Raw genomic sequence first — 16,627 nt, forward strand, 5'->3', positions numbered from 1 at the left:
AGTGGGGGTTTTAAGAACAGAAATGTAAAATCCGGGATAATTTAACATTATAGGCAGTTTCACGGACAAGCAAAAAATTAATTAGGAAATGCGATAACATGAAACAGACAGCATAAAAATGGAGTTTTGCTGTATTACTTCAATGCTGGCTTTTTGTATTCCTTGGTAAAAGAGCTTCTAAAAAATGCTCAATTTAATTTTAAAAAATTCATTTTTATTCTTAAAGGCTTCTGGTGCTTACAATAATTTCCTTACTGTTTATTTTATAGCCAAAATCTACTGGTGAACATAAAAGTAAGCCTACCCAAGCCAGTGTGAGAGAGTTAAGAGGATTAGGACTTTCACCAGATTTAGTAAGTTGGTTTATACTTAATATACCTGCATTTAATTATTTTTCTTATAAACAAAGATAGATTTTTATTATGCAATATATATATATATATATATATATATATATATATATATATATATATATATATATATATATATATATATATATATATATATATATATATATATATATATATATTTAATCCAAAATTTTTTAATGAATGGATTTTTCCTAAAACTTTTTAAATTTTGTACTTTTTTTTTGTCCTATTTCTCAAATTTGAAATCAAGTTAAATAAACCTTCATTATGAATAAACATTCTGTTTTAATATTCAATGAGATTTAAATTTTCTGATTTACAAGCTGTGATTTGAAATTTAGTGAAGATCCAATTAGGATTAGAAGTTAATCTTTGAATTTCAAGAGTTTTAAGCTGAATAAGAGTTAAATTTAAAAATTGTGCACTTGATTTGTCTTCCCAAACTTAAAAAAAATTACTTTGAATTAATAAAACTATGATTTAAACTCTTTATGAAACTTAGAGTTGATTTTAGCAAATACTAAGCTGGTACCTTAAAATTTTTTTCTATCCTTTAATTTGCTTACATTTCTTTTGAATTTTTTTTATATTTATTTTCTTTAATACTACTGTGTAGCCGTGAAAAATATTACTGAGCATTCTACACTTTGAAGACACATACTACACAATTTATTCTACATTCTTTTTAAAACTTAAAGCTTGTTCTAAAACAATGTACAAAATAGAACTTACATTTGGTGTATTTAGCATTTATGATTATCAAACTTCCTAGTTTGATAATCATAATCAAGTTTGTTGTCTCAAAGTTCTAAAGTTTAAATATAAATATTATTACTTATTATAATTCAATGCCGAAAAAATCTTATGTTTTGCTAAATGCTTAATTTTTTAATCTCATATTTACTTTACGTTTTCACTAATAAGTTTTTGAATATTTTGTCCATGCATCTAAAAGTGCACTTTTTTATAGAGTATAACTTTTGCGTAAAAGTTTTTATGACTGCAATTTTTAAGGTTGCATGACAAAGTTAGTATGAAATAAAGTTTGTAATCTCATGGATCAGAAACTCATTCGTAATGGTATTTATCTGAAATTATATAATGCAAAAACACAAATCTCTTATGGAAAATTTAATAATTAATTGACTTAAGAATTTAAATAATTTTTATTTTTAAAATTTAAAGTGATCAAGATAATAAAGTTTTTAATGATTTTCAGGGTTGATATTGTTATTGCAAGACCACAATGTAATTTATTTATATAATGCTTCTCTTTATGTAATTTGAATATCTTATTGAATTATTTTTCTCTCAAGATTGTTTGTAGGAGTGAAAATCCCATTGATAAAGTTGTCAAAGAAAAAATTTCAAATTTCTGCCATGTACCACCAGAACAAGTAAGTTAACTTTATCGATTTATTATTTTTTTAAATAAAAAACATTATTGTGTAAAGATTATATATTGTTAAAATATAAATCATGAAAATTATGGCTAGGTGCTTCTCTATGGTAAGATGATGTGAGTACATACGTAACAAAGATTGTATTTTAGCAATGTAAATTGATAAATGGTTTCTTAAATGCGTATTTAGCAAATTTTTTCTCGTATTTTTTAAACTAAGTACATGTTCACTTAGATGAGTTTTTTAAAAAAGGTGTTTATTTCATATGGTTTTGATTTATAAAGTATTTTTCAAATAAACTTAAGAAGTCCAGAATAATATTAGTGGAATATAAATTATACTTTAAGTAAAAATGAAATTGAAGTTTTGCTTTTATTTGAAAATATGTGCACTTTTTAAATAGATAAATTGTAGCTCTTCCTGGCAAAGCTGCATATGAATCCACCATTTTGTTTTTTATCCACCAATTATTTTCTCTACTATCTGGTTAATCCAAATGGAAAAATACAGTGAATGTGTAACATTCACAATTTTCATGAAATATACTATTTTGGGACAAAAATCAAAACAGCACACCCTCCTTTAACGTCGAAAGCTTTTTTTGGAAGTCCGTAGACTATATATTTTATGATGTTCCTAGTCAAATTTTAGTGGTCTTGGATTAAAGGTCATCATTAATTTTAAGCCCTGAAAAGGTTGAGTGTTTTTCTTGTACTTCTGTGAGTAAAAACTTTTCATATATACCTCAATTACTATCTTGATAGGGAGCATGTTTTTTTTTCTCATTTTTTTCAACAGTTATTCAAAATTGTTTTTTAGTTTAATCCCATCAAGAGTTTCAATGTTTTTATATGTTTGTGACGCTCAGAGCTGGTAAACTGAAATTTCATTTTTTTAACTCGTGTTATTTATTAAAAAAAAATTCAATTTTTTCCAAGTCTATGCTTAAACACTTTATTTTACTTATAAATTATTCTATACATAACGAAAGAATAAAATTAAATATAAAACAGCAAATTTTCTTTTTACAACAGTTTTTATCTCTGTTAAATATTTTTTGTGGTTTTATCAGAAAGTTTTAACTTTTTTCGGAGAGTTCTAACACATTTTTTATTGTGATAATTTTAGATGAAATTGTTATAATTTTTAAAACCAACTTTTTCTCATCCATCTTTTAAATATTCTTCTTTATAGGTTGTGTGCTTACATGATGTGAAATCTGTATATCATGTTCCAATGTTTATGGAAGGACAAGGAATGGTAGAATTTTTCCATGATCGTTTACAGCTACCTCTAAGAACTCTAACTTTATCTGAAGAAGGTAAAAATCTTTCTAAAAAATGGGAAAAACTTGTCCAAAGAATGGATCATCATATAAATGAAGTAAAAATTGCGTTAGTTGGAAAATATACTGGCTTAGAAGATTCCTATGCTTCTGTCATAAAAGCTTTGCAGCACGCAACTTTAGAGTGCAGTGTAAAGTTGAATTTGAAAGTAAATATTTTAAACACATTTACTAAATTTCTTTCATGTATTGTTTAGTGAATATTAAAGTCAAAAAGGTTTATTGCCTTCTAAACATTACCTGCCTTTGACAAAAAAAACTTAGATGATAGATTTACAATTTATGAGAATTGCTTAAATCAGTTAATTTTTTAGTTAGCTTTCATATCATATATTAATATTCAAATTAAATAATACTATTTATGTTTTATATTGCATATTAGTATTCACAATTTATGTGAATTGTGTGTTATGAGTACATTAATGCAATTACTAAATTTGTTTCATCATGTATTGTATTGTAAACATTAAAAGTCATAAAGGTTTATTGTCTTCTAATCATTATCTGTCTTTTACAAAAAAAAATTGATAGTCTACAATTTATGTGAATTGCTTCGCATTTAATTTTTTTAGCTAAATTTATATAAAATATTAATGTTTAAATTAAACAATACTATTTAAGTTTTATATCACAATTTATGTGAATTATTGTGACATTTAAAATTTAACACTTTACTTAACTTTTAATTTATATCAAATATTAATATTTATAATTAATGTGAATTGCTGTGTCATTTAAAATTTTGCATTTTAACTTTTATATATTAGTGTTTAAATTAGATAACACTTTAAATTTTATATTCTTATATTAATATTTTTGTAATATTTGAAATTTTATATTTGCTGTAATTTAGTTTTCAAAACTAAAAATCAAATAAATAATCTTCTTACTTATAAGCTGGAAAATAAACACAGAGATTGCAAATTCTAATTACATGTTAAGAGTAAATATTTTTATGACCATTGATAAATTATTATCAATCAAAAATTTGAAAGACTCAACTTCATATAAATCATCAACATTGGTGACACGACAGCCCAAGATGAGTCTTTGCTTTTTTTTTAGAACATTTTTTCCAGTCAACTATTTCGCAGTTCAACTTTTCGCATTTAACTAGGGTCAAAATCTTCTTTAGATCTTCGCTATGAAAGATTTTTTTTGCCCTCACCTTTTTTCCCTTTTTAACTGTCCAAATTTGACTTTATTTATTATTATTCTTTTCTGAGTGAGTGATACACCAAGTTTCTCCCATTCCTCCCCATTGAAAAATCAGTGGAGTATACACTCTTTTAACTTCATTCTTTTATAAGGTAAATCATTTGTTTTATTTAATAATTTCTTTCTCTATTGTTGTGAGGATTGCATTTTAATAGTTACTTACCTCTTCCTTAATATATATATCACTGCCTAAAAGTCTATCTTCTCTACTGAATTTTCCTCTCTTTTGTATATCTACTTTTTTTACCCCTGTGCAACATCTAAATTTTGTTGTAAAATTTAGAGTCAGTGTTAATATTAAGACGCTAATTACTTTCTCTTTTTATAGTTCATTGCTGCTGCTGATCTTGAAAAACCTGATTGTGAAAGCAGTCCGAAAACAGATAATGATCTTGAAACTCTCACTCAAAAAACCATGCGATATCATGAAGCTTGGCAAAATTTATGCAAAGCTGAGTATGTATTTACACATTACATTTTGTTCAAAGATTAAATAAGTAATTTATACTTACAGATGTGTAAGTTTAAACTAGTATATAATTAGGTGCTTTAAAGTTAATTACTATTATTATTGTAATTACAAAGTAATTAGAAAATATTTGAACAATTAGTATTTTAAAATTAATTACCATTGTTAAATAATTATTACACAACCTGTCTTTAAAAGTAATTACTATACAGTTACTAATTTGAAAGTAATCTATACTTACAGTAATTTATGCTTACAGATTTTAGGAAAAGTTATTGTTTTCAATATAGTACGCATTTTTATTGAATCAGCATAATACATTAAAATGCATTATAAAACTATAGTTTTACTTGTTCAAATATATATATATTTGAAAGTTTATTATATAACTATTTTACTATTTTTTTATACTTCATTTTGTTTAATCAAGCAAAATATGCCATTTTCTGCTCCTCAAAATCTTGAAACTTTATTTTAGTAATATTAAGTGTTTAAGATTATTACAGTGCACTATTTGCCATTTATGAAATTCGCATTTGTTCAAAGGGTATTTGACTTTAAAAACCAGCATACCTATACTTCAAAGTAAAATTTCTCCTTGTTAAATTTTACAAATACTCAAAAGCTAAATTAATTCCTGCATTTATATTAAATTTTTATCTTATTTTAGCTGTTTTTATTTACATTTAACATTTTGATTGAATATGAACTACATTTACAGAATATTGGTATGTTGTTATTTGATTTTCACAATTTAAACTTAAAGATGCAACATTATTTGTTTTAACATTCAAATCCTGACATTTAAACATAACACTAGCATACAAATCTTACTCCAAATAAAAAAAAAATAATAAAAATGTTTATAGTTTGTTTTATTTTTATTCTTACAGTGGAATTTTAGTTCCTGGAGGATTTGGTTCTAATGGGTCTGAAGGAAAAATGGCAGCAATCAAATGGGCCAGAGAAAATAAAATTCCATTTTTAGGTACTCTTGCTTAAGTATATAAAAATACATTTTTATTTTACTTTTTACTTATATTTTTTAATTATTCATTTTGTAACAGAATTAATTTGTAGAAGTAATTTATTGATTGGTGATTTGCATTGTCTATTACAGTCCAAATAATTTTTTAAATATTTTTTGTTTAGCTTTATGATAAATAGAAGAAAAAAAAACTTTTTAATCAAAAATTTCCTCAGCGCTGCCCAAGTCTCTCTACCCCTCCCTCATGAACTTTGACAGATTTGGACATTTTCTGCATGCTTTGATTTTATTTCACTGAGTTTTTTAAAAACTTTTGCTTAGTGCTGTATATTCATTGCTAGCTATTGTGATATAAGTATTAAATATTTATCTGCACTATTGTATGGATATTTTTTATTTTATTAAACTCAGCAATTAATCAATCAATTATAAGTTAGGATACTCACTTACTCTTATAATTTTTTTTTCTTCATATTTTTTAATGTTTATATATTGTATAGCAAAATTTTCATTTTGCAACAAAAAAATTTTTTTCGCCACTTGTTTATAAGTTATACTTTATATACATAAATCATGTATTTACATGAATGTGCCACATTTTTGCCAGTGCAGTTCTTCAATAACACAAAATCTGGTTTTTATTACCTGATTTATGTAACTGTTGTATTAGAAAATATTGTTTCTTTATGATCCAATAGGAATTCATTCTGGAAGTTTCAAAATAGGAAATAAGTAAAATATTTTTTTTCTGAAAAAAGATAAAATTTCAATTTGGGGTTTTTTTTAAATTTCAGCAAATTATTTTGAACTCTAGTATTTATTTATTTTTTAATGTCTGTAATTCTAGTTTTTTAGTTATTTTTAATTCTAGTTTTTATTTATTTTTTAAAAATCTTTAAATTTAATATATATTTTATAAAATGATTTTAAATAATAAATAAAATAAAAATTAAATGTAGTAAAATTATAAATGGTGTTTTTTATTATAAGATCATTTTCAAAACTATATATCTTGGAAACAAATGATTTAAAAAATCCAAAAATTTTATATTTTTTATATAATCTGCGACTTATACCCGTGAGCTGAAAGTAAGCAATATAACATGTAGATTTTGTGTGGAATCATCTTTTTATTCTTGCATTTATCTAAACTAACAAGTGCATGTTTTTTGTTCTAGCATTTATCTGATCCAAAATAAATTTTTTTAAATGAAAAATTGTATAAGTAAAAATGAATTCAGTTTTTGTAACAGTTCATTATTATTACAAACTTAAAATTTTTGAGACAGATCTTTTCAAGCCCTGTGGAATCTTCGCCTATGTTGTAATAAATTCCAATCAACTGATACTCTTAAATTTTTAAATATATGCAGTACTAAGCAGCAGTGTTATCAGAGATAGCTTTTTAGAGAATAATTTCTTTCCTTTTCTGTTATTTGAGAAATGAAATTTCGAATAGGGGAGTGCACTTAACACAGCTTTTTTTTTTAAATATAAATTATCACCATTGATAGTGTAGATTTTTTTATTACTAGCATATTAAATTATTCAAAGTTAACACTCCAGAATTATCTATGGAATGATATTTCCAATTTTTTTAAAAATTCTATTATCAGATAACTAAGTTTCTAAAAGTCACTAAGTATTAAATAGTGTCTGAAAATGCATGGGAAAAAGTTGTATTTTAAGTATTTTTCCTAATTATCTTTGTTACTTTTATGCCTAGGAGTTATTTGAATTTTAAATATGTATATCTATTTTGTTTAGGGATATGTTTGGGTTTTCAATTAGCTGTTGTGGAATTTGCTCGCAATGTAGTAGGGTGGGAGGATGCAGATTCATTTGAAATTGCTCAAGACAGATTGAGCAAAAAAGGTCTTGTAAGTATATTTTTGTGTTCCTAAAGAACTAATGTACATTTTGGTATATTTCTGTTACGTTAAGCAATATTGTTTAAGTATGTTTAATTTTGAATATTTATTTCCATATTTTTGAAATTATTTTAGAGTCAAGAAAATATTGATAGCGAATTGCGGAACAAGAAGCATGTTGTATGTATTCTTAAAATTTTATATATATATATATTAATAACAATATATTTTTATACATCATGTGGTTTTTAATTTTTAGGCTTTAATATTTCTATTTCGATGCTGTTTTGCCTTTTTGTTTATTGCCCTTTAGTTTCTCTATAGCTTTGATGTGAAATATTCTTAGTTTTCCCTTTTATAACTTTTTCCGCAGTTAAAACATTATTTTTAAATTAAATGGCATATTTTCCTTTTAGCAATTGTTTTAGGAAAGTTTCAAAATTTTTTGGGGTTGCTAGTTATTTTGCAGCTGTGGATTCTAAGTGGAGTGAAATTGTTTGGAATTTTTTTTACTTCTGGAAAAATAAATGCTGCTGTATTTTGTCATTGTGTATTACAGTCTAAAACTCGTAAATCCCAAAATGTTAAAACTATGTGAATAAATAAAAAAAAAATTTAAAAATACTGAGCATTCGGTCATTTGTAACTCTCTCTAAACGTACAGCTAGGATTATCAGTTTTCGTAAAAACAGTGAAAATAATCATACTGGCATTTTTAATAGCATTAAGTCTATGCTTAATGCATTTAATTTTCAATTTTAGTTCAGAAAACCATAATGTGAAATATGTACACAATTAATGTATTTAAAATAATTAATAGCATTGTTACTGTGCGTTTTTGATAGTACGGTAAAGATAGTCCAAAATTCGTCGAAGCCTGTATATTCAGAAAGTTTTAACCAGTCAGTAGTTGTTAAGCATTCTCTTTTTAGTAAGTGGTTGAAAATTGCGTGAAAGAAAAAGAAAATTAAGGAAGAACCAAATACTAGTAAAATCTAGACATATTGGGTATTGTTTCTGATGTTAGGTACAGTCCTGATTAGATATTTTTTATGAGTATGAAGGAATAGGATAAATAATTAAGAAATTATAATAATTTCATGTTAAAAACATATAATGTTTGACTCATACCTATTTATGCAACGAACATAGTTATCTTGTCAAACAACAAGCTGTGTACTTCTTTTTGTTGTTGCTGTCTATACAAGTGAAGTATTGTTTCCTGTGTGTGTGTGCGGGTGCGTTCGTTCATTTTTAAATAAATGAAATGAATCTCAATTCATTGACTCTACTAGTATAAGAGTTTTAGGTATAATATATCCTATTTTTTTACTTATTTACAGTGTTGACATTGCTATTTAGACAAGTAAGGCATTATTTTCATGTATATTTGCACTCTCAGTGCAATATGACCAAATATAAGACAATGGCGATAATTTTTAGGTAATCATGGTTTTAATTGCAAACAGTATATGATTTGTGCTTACATACACATCTGGTAGCTACATGAACAAGTGAAGTGTTTTTGATGCACATTTTAATGCTGAATCATGTACGACAAATTAAGAATAAAATAAAACTAATAGTTAAATTGTTTATCTTATCAACTTGTACTTGATCTTGATTCATTTTAAAAAAAAAAAAAAAAAAAAACATTAGAAGCAATATTTTTTATGGCTAGATGTCTACTAGATAGTGTATCAAAAGAGTAAATTGATACAAGTCAAAGAATAATTTTTCTACACTAAAATCTTTGTAATTTTTGGACTTAGTTTTTTGTGGTTTTTATATTTAAAATGATTATTATTTCTTAACTGTTAGTTCATTGTCTTATAGGATTCATCTGAAAAAAATTGTTAAAAACAATGCCTTATTTGTTAAGAAACCTATAAAATTTCTCCTATTTGCCCTCGATCCTCTCTTGCTAAAACTTGACTCACAAGGTAGTGCAATTTTTTACCTCACACTGAAAAGTGTACACTCCAAAATTTAACACATTGTTAGAACATAACTTTTTTTTTTACACATCAGAATTTAGTCTTATATTTTACTGTACTATTAATATTCTTATAAGTAAAAGTCTAGCATGTATAATAAGTAAGGAATTTCTTTTTTTTCTCCATCTGAGTAATAATAACAAGTGTTGCTTTGTGCTCTTATATATATGCAATATGTTAACATTACTGTTCAGCCCTATTGTGAATTTATAAATTTTTTTTTCTTTATAAAATAATATTTGACATCTTTTCTGTAGATAATTGAGATGCCCGAACACCATACTGGAATAATGGGAGGAACAATGAGACTTGGGAAAAAAGTTACAATATTCAAAACAAATGATTCAATTCTAAGTAAGTTTAAATTTGTGGTTTGATGTTGATTTTGTAAAGTTTTGTTGCAAGGTAACTTTAAAAGTTTTTAATGTTTTACAAATAAGCTTATCTTATGTAGTTCATTCAAAATTTTTACTGCATTGAATTTTAACAATTTGTTTTAAAAGAATGTATGATTAATTTTTTTAACTGGTTTATAAAATTTTAAAAAATTACATTGTGAAAAATAATTATGAAATACATATTCAGTTATACCAAATATATAATTCTTCAATAATATTTTATAAAATTACATTATATATTATAAAAGAACATTTTAAGTTAAACTGAATAATTTATTTTATTTTACTATAATATTTTATTAAATTACGTTGTAAAGAATAATATTTCCAGCTTCAATGATACAATACTAATTAAATTCATTTTTCATTAAAAATTATGTAATATATTGTAAAAAAAGGCACTTAGAGATATAATATTAAATTAATACTTTCTACTTCATGGGTAATTAAGTTTCATCGCAATAAATATATTTCTTTGAAATACATTTTTTTAAGGATACAATATTGAGTAAGTTGCTTTTTTTTATGTTTTGTAAAATTAAGTTGTAAAGAATAATAATTAAATACATTTTCATAATGCAATACTAATTAAACTCATTGCTGATATTCTGGGAACAATTTTGTTAAAAATGTTTAGTGATATAATATTGATTTAACTTATCGTCTTTTATTTTTCAATGGTAATTTTTTTTATTACATTACGAAAAAAAATTACTTTAAGACACATTTTTAATTTCACTTTACCAAATGAGCTATTTTCTATTTCTTCAAAAAGTTATTTCATAAAATCACATTTTAAATGATATTAAGCTAGTTAGGCTTAGTCTTTGTTTCATTATAATGATTTTGTAAAGTTACCTTGCATTTGAAAAAATAATTTTGTTCCAAAATTTCCTTTGATTATGTGACTATTGTTTTTGTTTTAGGATCCCTATATAAGAAAGATGTCATTGAAGAACGTCATAGACATCGTTATGAAGTGGATAAGAATTATGTTCCTGAAATCGAAAAAGGAGGTCTCAAATTTATTGCAGAAGATGAAACTGGTGAACGTTTAGAAATTTTAGAATTACAAGGTAATATTAAAATACTTATTTAGTGTTTTACCTTATTTAATACTTGGATTATTAAATCAAAATTTCTTTAAAAATTTGTTTTTGGAATTTGTTTAATCATTTTTATTTCTTTTGAATGAATAATTATTTAACCTTTATTGAGGCTTGAAATTAATGATGGTTTGCTCATCTGACTGGACCATTTAAAATTGGCTCAAAAAGAGATGCTGGTGCTCAATGCTGTATTACCAAACCATGAATTATTTAAATGCTAAATATAATATTTTTCGCTTATTTTGACCTAAATTAATACAAATAATGAAGAAAATATCTTTTATAAAAATTCTGCATCAAAGGGCTAATCAGGAACTGTTTTGATAGGCTGCCATTTAAGAATATTTTTGAAAATTCTACACGCTTTCTTGATTTTTGTATTATCTAAGACATAACATGTTTTAATTCTTTGTTTATCATTTCAGATCATCCTTATTTTGTTGCTGTTCAATTTCATCCTGAATATATGTCTAGACCTATGAAACCTTCTCCCCCTTACTTAGGATTCATATTAGCATCCTGCAATAAACTAAAATATGTTCTTGAAAAAGGTGATATATTTTAATATTATTTATTTATTTTATAGTGTTAATTCATGTTAAATTTTTTATTTATTTATTAATTTTTTGTTGATTTTAAATTTTTTTTCAAAAATATTCATTAAGTTATCAATAATATATAATATTTAATTTGCTGAAGGAGCGTAAATATGTAAATTGTTTTAAATGAAACTATATATTCTTTTAATTCTGAGACTATAACACTCTCAAACTAGCTAGACTATTATTTGTAAACCAAATAATATTATTTATTTGTTCTTGTTTTTTGTTTCTTGTGATTTGCTTATAAGTTCTTAAGAATTGTTCATTTAAATGAATTTTTAGTGTAAAAGGAAATTGTGTAATGTATGGGCCTGGGTCGCGACACAAATTCGTTATGGAAGAAATAAAGGGAAACAATTGCCTATATACAATAATTATTAATCATAGTGATGCTTTTAAGTAAATAAAGAAGTACTTTTGAAGGACTTTTGAATTTCCCACTATTCGAGTGTGTGTGTTTTTTCCTCAATGAAACGTAACTAACTGGCATTAGGATCTTCTATGAATCAGCATAAATTTTTTTTTCTCCTGGGAATTTTGTTTCAAAATATATGAAAATTGTTCATAAATTGACATTTCCCCCCTGATCTTTGATTTACAGTTCACAAAGTTAAAATTCAAGCTCTTTTTTTTTAATAACTTTTTATTTGTGACAGATGGTTTTTGATTTTATAAATGATTTCTAACTCAAAATCAAGACCCATGATGTGTCAAATAAAATTTAGAGAGATTGTTATAGTTTTAAAAAAAAATAATTAAATATTAAGTTTTTTTTTATTATTTGAAAACAAATGATATTAATACAATAATTTTATCTGTGATAAAGTATTTAGAGTTATCCATTTAAATGCTTTTCATTTTTCAAAAAAATAAGAAGTCAGGTCTTCAAATTTGCTCAAGCTTCTATCCAACTAATATTTTGAATTTCATTGCAGGTACTATCCCTCAATATGATTCAATATATTCAGATGATGAATGTGATAGAATAGAAAATAAAATTGAAGCAAATGAATCATTGCCCACATCAATCACAAGTAATTATTCTTTCTTATTTCCATCTTTATTTTTTATTATAATTTAGTAGTTCTTTCATTTCTGTTGTTTGCCTTCCACAAAATAATGCAAGAAAATACATTTTTCCTTCTTATTTCTTTTTTTCCCTGAATATTCAACTAAATAAAAAAAAAATTATTGTTCTTGACACTGTTCAAAAGTGATTGTATTCCGTGTGTACCCCAGATTTTCTAGTTTTTTGTATCATCCCTCCAGGCTTAGAAACTAAGAGCAGGGCGTGTGATTTATTGCCGAATCTCTGCGGAAAAAAACTTATAAAACGACAAAATTTTCACCACAGTCTAAAATTTAATATAAGAGTTTGGTGATCTAAAATTTACGTTTCGAAACTTTCACTAAATCGCGTAAGCGAGACGTTTTCATGCACATAATTTTTACACCAATTTTTTTTTATTTTGTCAGATTTTTTTTAAACAGCACGATTCATATTCACATGATTTTAATGTCAAACAACGAGTTTTGTATTTAACTGATTTAAAAGTTACACTTGTGAATCATATTCACACGGTTTAAAAATCCAATATGGCAATTCGTATTTACAATATATTGTATTTACAATATATTGTATATACAATATATTGTATATATTTACAATATGTTGTATTAATAAGAAATTAATATACAATCAATATCTGGATTTGAATTTATGCAAGTTTAAAATCCAATGTCACGATTCGTGTTTATGTGATTTAAAAATTCAATATAACCATTTGGTAGGGAATAATCTTAGCTCAAATCTTAATAATAAATAAATTATAAATCTTAGCTCAAAAAATTATGTTGAATATGACTAGTATAGAAATTGATATCTTGTTATCGAGTTTTTGTGCATAAAATTTTCAGGGTTTTTTACTTAGTGTCACAATCACCCATGACTGTTATATTTATGTTGTATATCAATTTCTGAATTTATTCAGCTTTAATTATTGATTTATTTTAATGCAGTGTAAAACCTTTTCAAGCTTGTTATCATTATAATCTCATAATGAAAAAAAAAAGTAAGAAGGTGTTATAAAATGTAATAAAACAGACTGTAAGATTATTTTAAAGCTTTTTATAGTAAATTAAATATACACACAATATTATCTTTATTTTTTAAATAAGGCTTTTAACTATTCAGTTCATGCTGTTTGTAATCTTTCATTATATGAATTTCCTTAAGAATCAAATGCGCCTTAATCCATATTGAAGTAATAAAAAAAATCATTCTTAAAACAAAAAAAATCAGTTATTAAATTTCTTACAGCGCAATCGTGCACTGGCTTCTGGAACAAAATCATTTAAGCTTATTCTAATTTTTTTAAGAATGCGAAATTTGTTTATACTTTTTCAATAAAACATTTAACAATTCATATCATGTTGGTAATATTTTATTAGATAAATTTTTTTAGTGAATAATGCCAAATTAAATACAGTAAAACTTGTGTAAGTTGACCACTTGTGGTGCATTGTTTTAGTGGTCAACATATAGAGGGGGTGGGTCATTGTTTACTTTTTCGTTTCCTATATCATGTTGCTATATATTTAATATTTTTTTTTTTTTACTTGACTTAAAAATTTTATTCAGAAAATATGCAAATGAATATCTTAAGAAATGTGTTTAAACCTGAATGAACTTCAATTTGATACATATAATTCTAATATTTAACTAATTTTTTTTTAAAGATTATTTCGTTAGTTGTGCATGTGAAGTGTTAAATAAATATAATTTCTTAAAATATCAGAACACGAAAACATGTAATTTGAAAACTTTAACAAAATAAAATTATTTGATCACTTTAAAATTTATTTACTACACTTAAAGATCAAAGACCATAAATAAAGAATCAAAGCATATTTCAGAGCATTCATTTATTCAAATGCTCACTATTGCAACTGGAAGAGCAACTTTTCAACTAACACACCTGTTTTCAATGAACGGATGAAAGAAATGGTCAAAAGCTGACCCCTTACAGTTTCCCCTGATGACCAACTCACAAAAGGGTTTTGATTAGCTTTTTACACTATTTCGCTAAACAAGTGAAATTTTAACATACATTGCAAAAATGACAGAAAATTTTCTGAATTTTTTTTTTTTTCTGGTCAACTTATGAGGGTTTTAGAATAGAATTTCATAATACTCCTAGACAAAATTGACTTATTTCAGTCGTCAACATACAAGATAGACAGGTGGTCAAGCTACAAAGGTTTTGCTTCGTTATATTATGTAGGAAAAATTCCGTTCTTGATAATTTAGGTCAACTTATGCAGGTGCCCAACTTACAAGGGTGGTCAACTTGGCAGGTTTCACTGTACTAGATAACAATGTAGAAAATTTGAAGTTTAAAAAAAAAAATAGTTTTTAAAAATTAAGTTTAGTAGAAGCTTAATTTACAAATATTTTTGTTAATTAAAGTGTGATTCCTTTTTTCTTTTTGCATATGTATTTATTTTTTCCTCTCCCTTTAACCTCCTCACTCAATAATATTCTGTCATAATTCAGCCCCTACTGAATCTTTTTTTTCTTTTCTTGCATTCATCTCTTTGTTTTTGTTTTTTATCATTTATAAATACTTCATTGTAAATGAATTTTAAAATATCTTTATACCTGTTTTACAAATCGAAGTTTGTTTAAATCGAATTTTATTTTAAATACCATGTAGCAGTATTATTCTCAAAACTTGAGTTTCAGAATTTATTGATGAGTATGGATTGAAAAATGATATTATCTCAATTGATCTGAATATTTTTACATAGCTGCCAACTGTTTTGAATTTTTTGGATTTGTTCCTAATTTTTAAATCAATTCTGATATTTTTTATAAAAAATCTGAATTTTCATAAAATTGCAGTATATTTGCTTTTTAACCAATCTCTTATTCTGATCGCTGCAACCACGCTTAATGTGTTTATTGTAAGTAATTTTTAGTAGCTTTTTATTAGGAAATACTATTCCAATAGCTGTTGCTGATCATTTCACTAAGATGAATCTTTAACAACTATTATTTTTTTTTTTAATTTATTGTAGTATTTTAACACTTGCATCAGAAATATTTGTTTATGATGTAGATTATTATTTACCTGTGTTTTATAATTTTGAGAAGAATAATTATATATTAATAGGTAATGGTTGTTTTTAAATTATTATACCGGTATTCCTAATTATAAAATATTAATATTATTTATTTCCCACAAAAGATAGTGTTTCTAGTTTTGTTTTACTAATTTACGGTATTTAAATATATGTCTATTAATGTTTTTATTTAATAGTTAAATTTTAGTCTTATTCTCGTAATTTTTTGCGTATTATTTTGTCACATATAGTGTTCCTAATTTTTGATTCCTAAGGTTGGCAGCTATGTTTTTATGATCCAAAGTAGGTATCATCCCAATTACTTTGGATTATATATGTCCTAATATAGTAGGAATGTTTTGTCTGAGGTGCCAACTATTACGATTTATCTGTAATTATTATGATTTTATAGTTAAGAGACCAATCTTGCAGTTGCTATTTTTGAGACTTTTCGTTCTAATCTTTGAATCTATTATCTACGGTGTTTCCACCCCCCCCCCCTCTTCCTGTTTATTAAGAAATTTCAAAAAATAATACAAAAAAGGAAAATGATTAGATAGAAACAAAAAGAGATCTTAACAAATTATATAAAAGTTAATATATTTTATACTCTGACATTTTAGTTCACCTATCAGATTTAAAATACCTTTTAATATATAAATTGGCATAAAAACTTCTTTTTTTTTCTCATTTTAGTGATTAATTTCATCAAATGTTTTACATTGTATCAA

The 16,627-nt window shown here is 24.7% G+C and overlaps 1 protein-coding gene across 5 annotated transcripts in view; it reads left to right on the top strand.

Moving 5' to 3' along the window:
• Ctps (CTP synthase) overlaps positions 1-16,627 on the top strand; it is a 52,273-nt gene that overhangs the window by 35,517 nt on the left and 129 nt on the right. For all 5 annotated transcript variants that reach the window (XM_071187193.1, XM_071187196.1, XM_071187194.2 and 2 more), the window contains 11 exons: positions 270-353; positions 1,688-1,768; positions 2,969-3,268; positions 4,666-4,793; positions 5,700-5,794; positions 7,562-7,674; positions 7,801-7,845; positions 9,920-10,016; positions 10,987-11,136; positions 11,595-11,720; positions 12,707-12,805. In XM_071187193.1, coding sequence (XP_071043294.1) covers positions 270-353; positions 1,688-1,768; positions 2,969-3,268; positions 4,666-4,793; positions 5,700-5,794; positions 7,562-7,674; positions 7,801-7,845; positions 9,920-10,016; positions 10,987-11,136; positions 11,595-11,720; positions 12,707-12,805 — 1,318 coding nt within the window. The remainder of the gene's footprint in view (positions 1-269; positions 354-1,687; positions 1,769-2,968; positions 3,269-4,665; positions 4,794-5,699; positions 5,795-7,561; positions 7,675-7,800; positions 7,846-9,919; positions 10,017-10,986; positions 11,137-11,594; positions 11,721-12,706; positions 12,806-16,627) is intronic.

Source organism: Parasteatoda tepidariorum, chromosome 9, assembly GCF_982258835.1.
Source record: "Parasteatoda tepidariorum strain Cologne lab strain chromosome 9, Ptep-v5.0, whole genome shotgun sequence".
Taxonomy (NCBI): Eukaryota; Metazoa; Arthropoda; class Arachnida; order Araneae; family Theridiidae; genus Parasteatoda; species Parasteatoda tepidariorum.